This window comes from Galeopterus variegatus, unplaced genomic scaffold (assembly GCF_000696425.1).
Source record: "Galeopterus variegatus unplaced genomic scaffold, G_variegatus-3.0.2 Scaffold1019, whole genome shotgun sequence".
Classification (NCBI taxonomy): Eukaryota; Metazoa; Chordata; class Mammalia; order Dermoptera; family Cynocephalidae; genus Galeopterus; species Galeopterus variegatus.
The window spans coordinates 310784-318428 of record NW_007727130.1 but is presented as its reverse complement, the minus strand read 5'-3'; the positions used below and the strand labels follow the sequence as shown (position 1 = coordinate 318428).

Here is a 7645-nt window from a genome sequence, read left to right as displayed (position 1 = left end):
CTGGTGCCTTTTGGGTTTACAGGTGGGTTTTAGCAGGCTGGCACCCCTTTAGCGTGTTTCTCAATTGTTTACCTTCCCCGGGGCCTGGCTTTGAATCAGCTATTTCCTGAAACTGGTGGGGGCTATTAATGTTTAGTGTGCTCAGGCCTGACCTTTGTCACGGCCCCTGATAAGCTGCGTTGCTTATGCATTGTTACAAGACTGCGTACATTAAGGTTATATTTTTCTACAATTCTACTACTTATATTCTATGTCCCCCCTACATTTCAATTTATTTCCAACAAACTTACACCAGCACTGGGCTTGTAATATTCCTATTTATAATATTACTAGTTACTATTGCAAATGGAAGGTAAAGCAAATACAAAATGAGAATAAATTCAACCAAGTCTTTTTTTCCAATAGGGCTACCATAAAGCCTTGGTCAAATTAAAACTGAAAAAAAATACCGTGGATGACATTTCAGAGAGCCTGCGGCAAGCTGGGGGCAAGTTAAACTTTGACGAGCTTCGACAAGATCTCAAAGGGTAGGAATCGCACATCCGGACTCTCTGGGAAGTTCCTTCTTCTATAGATAAATTCTTGGTGATAAGGGTATTTCTGGCCCAAGTACTCATAAACCAGCACTGGGCTTGTAATATTCCTATTTATAATATTACTAGTTACTATTGCAAATGGAAGGTAAAGCAAATACAAAATGAGAATAAATTCAACCAAGTCTTTTTTTCCAATAGGGCTACCATAAAGCCTTGGTCAAATTAAAACTGAAAAAAAATACCGTGGATGACATTTCAGAGAGCCTGCGGCAAGCTGGGGGCAAGTTAAACTTTGACGAGCTTCGACAAGATCTCAAAGGGTAGGAATCGCACATCCGGACTCTCTGGGAAGTTCCTTCTTCTAAAGATAAATTCTTGGTGATAAGGGTATTTCTGGCCCAAGTACTCATAGAGAGACTTTTTTATCAGAGGCAGGTATTATTCTGGAACATATTATAAGAGGAGAACTGGCCCCCGTTCAGCAGTTTCTCCTTTCCTCCTGCATTCTGATGTCTCTGTGTTTGGATTGGACCATGTACAAGAATGAGTTCATTTGTATCCTCTCAATCATTTCAGGAAGGGCCATACTGATGCAGAGATTGAAGCAATATTCACAAAGTATGACCAAGATGGAGACCAAGAACTGACCGAACATGAACATCAGCAGATGAGAGATGACTTGGAAAAAGAGAGGGTGGGTCTAATTTAGGAGAACATGATTTAATTCAGCACCCACAATGTGTCAGACACTAATTAGTGGGCTACTGAGTGTCTCTCTCTCTGACTCAGTTTATGTATTAGTATCCTGCTTATTTCAAAAAGGATATTTAACACAATGATATATAAAAATAAATACAATGTGAGTATGACTGTAAAAAAGTCAAAATGAAGAGTGAGGCAAAGCAAAAGTAAAAATAATAGATTACAAATGAAGCTAAAAAATGTGTTCCATAAACACACATGCTTACATATGCTTATTAATATTGGGCTACAGATTTGGCCCTAAGCTTTCTAGTAATCAACTTGAAAAGAGAAGCCTGGTAAGTTGCATAGTTCACAATGTCCATGAGAATGAGAGAAAAAGAAAGAAAAAATCTTATCAGAAGATATAAAGTTATTCTGTTTAGTTAGTTGCTCTTTAAATATTAATATTTATAGTAAAAATTAAAATTAACAGCTGTCTTCCATTTGAATACTTAAGACAAAGTTAATAGTAAAAGTAAATGGACTTTTATAATCAGAAAAAAATAATTAAAAGCTTTACCATACACAAAGAATTACATTTGTAATGATATGCTAATTATCCTGATTTGATCATCACACATTGTACACATGTATTGATAGTCACTCTGTACACCACAAATATGTATAATCAATTATGTTTCAAATAAATACATAAATAAAAGCTTTACCATTAATTTTCAAAAATAAATGGTTAAACAAAAAAAAAAAAGACATGGTAATTGAGGTACAGAGAATACAGATTAGTGTTATACACTAAAGCCACTTTCCTATGAGGAGAAGTTTAGAATAGTGGTTTCTAAATGCTGTTCCACAGAACAGTGCCAGTAGGTGACAAATTTCACCAGTCATAGTGAAATGTAAACACACAGACAATGAGTAAAATTTTCACAAGGCTGTATTTAGTCAAAATTCTTATTCTGAGATTATTATATCCTTCCTACTTTGGAACTATTAAATGTGTGATCTTTTATGAAAATAAGATGATAATATATTTACTTACTTTTTTCTTTGTTGTGTTTTTAATGTTCTTTCTTATCCAAACAAAAAGTTAGTAACTCCTTGATGGTTGTTAAAATCTGCTTTGAAAATTGTCAACTCATGAAATTGAAAAAATGTGGGCATCGTAGTCTAGTGTTAACCACAAAGAAATCCTAGGTAAATGGCACACACTCATTTTCTACCTGCCCAAGCCCTCAGTGAAACTTCTGGGGGATCTCGGTGTTCCTGCTCCTCACTCGATGGCCCTGTGTTCTTCAGGAGGACCTGGACTTGGATCACAGCTCTTTACCACGTCCCATGAGCAGTCGAAGTTTCCCACGAAGCCTGGATGACTCTGAGGAGGATGATGATGAAGACAGTGGACATAGCTCCAGAAGGAGAGGAAGCATCTCCAGTGGGGTTTCTTACGAAGAGTTTCAAGTGTGAGTATAAGTGAATTAACAGAGTTTGGGTTGACAAGAGTTCAGATGGGGCCAAGCAATTTCCCCCATCTCTCTCAATTTACTCCTTTCCGTTACGAAGAGTTTCAAGTGTGAGTATAAGTGAATTAACAGAGTTTGGGTTGACAAGAGTTCAAATGGGGCCAAGCAATTTCCCCCATCTCTCTCAATTTACTCCTTTCCGTTACTATCCATCAGTTCTTTTTTATAACTTTTATTTTTTTCTTTATAAAAGTAACATGCCCATTATAGGAAAATTAGCAAATAAATAAAAGCAAAAGAAAACATAAAAGTCTTAGTCTCATATTTCTACCAACCAGAAATGTCTATTAATATTTTAGTGTTTAGACTGGCTGGTTAGCTCAGTTCGTTACAGTGCAGCCTTGTAACACCAAGATCACAGGTTCAGATCCCCATACCAGCCAGCCACCAAAAGCCATCAATGTTTTTATATGTTTCTGAGACTGGCTGGTTAGCTCAGTTCGTTACAGTGCAGCCTTGTAACACCAAGATCACAGGTTCAAATCCCCATACCAGCCAGCCACCAAAAGCCATCAATGTTTTTATATGTTTCTGTGGTCTAACATATGGTCTATCCTGGAGATTGTTCCACATACACTTGAGAAAAATGTATTCTGCCATTGAGGGGAGTGTTCTGCAGATGTTTGTTAGGTCTAGTTGGTTTATAGTTTTATTCAAGTCTCCATTTCCATGCTGATATTCTGCCTAGATGTTCTATCCATTTTTTAATATGGGGTATTAAAGTCTTCAACTATTATTAAAGTGTCTGTTTCTCCGTTCAGTTCTGTGAGGTTTTGCTTTGTGTATTTTGGAACTCTATTAGATGCACACCTGTTTATAATTAGTATATCTTCCTAATAGATTGATCCTATTTTCATTACAAGATGTCCCACTCTATCTGTAGTCAGATTTTTTGTTTTAAAGTCTTTTTTGTCTGATATTATTATAGTCACCTCAGCTTTTCTGTGGTTGCTATTTGCATGATATAGTCATGTGTCACTTAACAATGTTTTGAGAAATGCATTGTTAGGTCATTTTATCGTTGTGCAAACATCATAAAGTGTATGTACACAAACCTAAGTGGTATTGCCTACTACACAACTAGGCCATATGATATAGTTTATTGCTACAGCTAGTGTTGTACATGTGATACATCATTGACTAAAATGTCTTTATGAGGCACTTGACTATGTATCTTTTGCTATCCTTTTTTTTGGTGGCTGGCTGGTACAGGAATCCAAACCCTCGACCTTGCTGTTATAACACTGCACTCTAACCAGCCAGCCCGACCATCCTTTCACTTTCAACCAGTTTGTATCTTTGAATCTAAAGTGTGTCTCCTATTGACAGCATATAACTGGATCTTGTCTTTTATCTAGTTTGACAATCTCTGCCTGATTACATTGTTTAGTCCATTCACATTTAATGTTATTATTGATGTACTTGGATTCACATCTGCCATTTTACTTTTTGTTTTCTATATATCTTAGGTCTCTTTTATTCCTCTGTTCCTCCTTTACTGCTTTCTTTTACATTAAGTGAATATTTTCTATTATAACATTGTAATTCCTTTAATGACCTCTTCACTATTTTTTTAGTTCTTAGTGGTTGCTCTAGGACTTAATATATGCAAATTATGTTATGAGAAACTAGTTCAGGTTTATATTAATTTAGCTAATCCAGCAAGATATGTGTGTCATTCCTATATGGCTCTTTTCCCTTTTTCCTCTTTTTGTGTATATATGCATCTCTATATATTCATCTAGATATGTTACAAATTCAGCGTTACATTGTTATAATTATTATTGTAATAAGTTTATGTCTCTTAATAAAGCTGAGAGAAGAAGAAAAAGTTATTGTCAAATATATTACATTTCTATATCTTACAAGCCCAACAATCCAATTATGTACATATCTTATAAAGTTACTTTTTAAATCAATTAAAAAAAAGGAGTATACATTTATGCTGTATTTTATACTTACATAATTACCTTTACCAATGCTCTTTTTCTTGTGGATTCTAATTACCATCTGGAGTCACTTACTTTCAGCCTAAGATCTTCCCTTAGTATTTCTTATAAAGCAGGTCTGCTAGCAATGAATTCTCTGTTTTTGTTTATCTGGGAATGTTTTTATTTTGCCTTCATTTCCTCTGGTCTCCATTGTTTCTATCATTATTGATTTGAAAACAGCTGTTAATCTTACTGAGGTTCCCTTGTGCATGATGAGGTAATTTTCTCTTGCTGCTTTCAAGATTTTTTCTTTGTTTTTGTCTTTCAGTAGTTTTACTATGATATGTCTAGCTGTGGATCTCTGAGTTTATCCTACTTGGAGTTTTTTTAGCTTCTTGGATGTGTAAAATTTTTAGTCAAATTTGGGTTTTCAAACATTATTTCTTCAAATTTTTTTTCTGTTTTTTTCTCTGTCTCCTCTCCTTTGGGACTCCCATTATTCATATATTGGGCTGCTTAATGGTATCTCACATTTTTCTTAAGCTCTGTTCACTTTTCTTCATTCTCTTTTCTCTCTGTTCTTCAGATAGAATATCTCTACTAATCTATCTCCAAGGTCACTGATTCTTTCTTCTGCCAGTTCAAATGTCCATTGAGCTCTTGTAGTGAATTTTTCATTTTATTTATTGTACTTTTCAACTCTAGGATTTCTATTTGGTTTTTTAATCATCTCTATCAATCTGTTGTGTATGTGATTACATTCTCTATTTGATGAGTCTTTGTCATCATACTCTTTTCTTTTTCTAACCAGGTTTTCCTTCAGTTCTTTGAATATATTTATGATAGCTGCTTTGAAGTCCTTGTCTTCTAAGTCTGACATTTGGGCCCTCTCAAAACAGTTTCTGTTGCCTGCTTCCCCCCCCACCCCCACTTGTTTATGGGTCACATTTTCCTGCTTCTTTGCATGTCTCATAATTTTTTGTTGAAAACTGCACGTTAGATAATGTATTATAGCAACTCTGGATACCGATTCCCCTTCCCTGTAGGTCTGGTTTTTGTTCTTCTTTGCTTGTTTACTTATTATTTCTTTTTATTTATTATTTTTGGCAACTGGCCAGTACGGGGATTGAATCCTGGTCCTTGGTGTTATCAGCACCATGCTGTAACCAACTGAGCAAACCGGCAAGCCCTTTACTTACTTTCTAATGAAGTTAACACTATTTTTAGTGAAGTAAACACTGTATCCCCTACAGTGTGAAGCCTCCAATGTTGTTCTTCAGAGGGCATAGCCATAGCCATGCACACAGTCACCCTGGGAAGACGGTGGTTTTAGCAGGGTTCTCAGTGTCTTTCCCTGGTCTCTCATAAACCTTCTGCATCTGTTGGTATTTACACCCAGCATTGGGTTCTATCATTGGCTGATTGACTTACTGGTTTCAAAAATGCCTCAGGATACAAATTGTTCTCCAAAAAGTAATGGCTGAGGCTGGCTGGTTAGCTCAGTTGGTTAAAGCGAGATGTTATAACACCAAGGTCAAGGGTTCAGATCCCCATCCTGGCCAGAAACACACACACACACACGCACACGCACACACGCACACATGCACACATGCACACACACACACACACACACACACACACGTAATGCCTGAATGGAAAATAGAACTGTAAGGAACATGTAAGGTTATAACACCAAGGTCAAGGGTTCAGATCCCCATCCTGGCCAGAAACACACACACACACACACACGCACACACGCACACACGCACACACGCACACATGCACACATGCACACACACACACACACACACGTAATGCCTGAATGGAAAATAGAACTGTAAGGAACATGTAAATATAAACCTGAAATAAGTTGGTATTTATTTACAAAGTAAAAAAAAAAAAAAATTGTTCTAGAGTCTAATCCAATTACATTCAGGCACCTTTGCCAGGGTGGTTTTTGATAACACTCTTTAGCTGTCTTCTTAGCTGTCTTTCTTCTTAGCTGTCTCTTTCCATGGTTCTCTCAGGTAACTAGCTAGTGACTTATTTCTCTCATGAGGCCACCAGCCTCCTTTTAACAGCTTATTACAACAATGTCCATGGTTTTCAAGAGCACCCTTAGGCTTGAATTTCCTTACACTTTATTCCAAATAAAGTCAGTTCACTTGAGGAGAGCTCTCTATTCTTATGGCCTGCCTCACCCCCTGGGCAAAACCTTTGTGCCACTGTTCCAGATCTGGAGCCAGGGACAGTGGCCTACCCCTGCTTCATGAACAAGGCAGTGGCCTGGGATAGAAGCCTCTTGTCTTCTCATTTTGCCTCTCGTGGCATGGAAACTCCACCCTGTAAGTGGAGGCTGAGTGGAAGAAGAGAGCCCTCTACCTCTCAACTGCTCTTCCTTGGATTAGAGCCTCTAGAACACGGAGTTGAGGGGAGGGGGCACTGAGATGAGAAATACTGGCAGCCTGTCCACCCCACCCCCTGGGAGATACCATAGTTCTGGAGTGGGAACTGGGGGGAAGAGGCACTCCTGCATTCTCAGTTGAACCCACTGGAGTAGGCAATTCTGTTACAATGAGCTGAGGATAGGAGAGAGAGCAAGTGGATTGTGGCTCAAATACCACAGGCTTTTTTTTTTTTTTTTGTTTTTAGTGGCTGACTAGTATGGGGATCCGAACCCTTCACCTTGGTGTTATCAGCACAACACGACACTCTAATCAACTGAGCTAATCAGCCAGTCCCAGACTCTCACCCTTCTTATTAAAATTTAGTAGATTTCGGGGCCGGCCCATGGCTCACTCGGGAGAGTGCGGTGCTGATAACACCAAGGCCACGGGTTCGGATCCCACATAGGGATGGCCGGTTCGCTCACTGGCTGAGCGTGGTGCTGACATCACCAAGTCAAGTGTTAAGATCCCCTTACCGGTCATCTTAAAAAAAAGAAAAAGTCTGT

At 37.9% G+C, this 7645-nt stretch overlaps 1 protein-coding gene across 1 annotated transcript in view; it reads left to right on the top strand.

The window, feature by feature from the left end:
* The window catches only part of PKD2 (polycystic kidney disease 2 (autosomal dominant)), a 63674-nt gene that overhangs the window by 54676 nt on the left and 1353 nt on the right, over positions 1 to 7645 (top strand). Inside the window, exons 12-14 of the mRNA XM_008574256.1 lie at positions 406 to 527; positions 1113 to 1230; positions 2538 to 2701. Of these exons, the coding sequence (XP_008572478.1) occupies positions 406 to 527; positions 1113 to 1230; positions 2538 to 2701 (404 nt within the window). The remainder of the gene's footprint in view (positions 1 to 405; positions 528 to 1112; positions 1231 to 2537; positions 2702 to 7645) is intronic.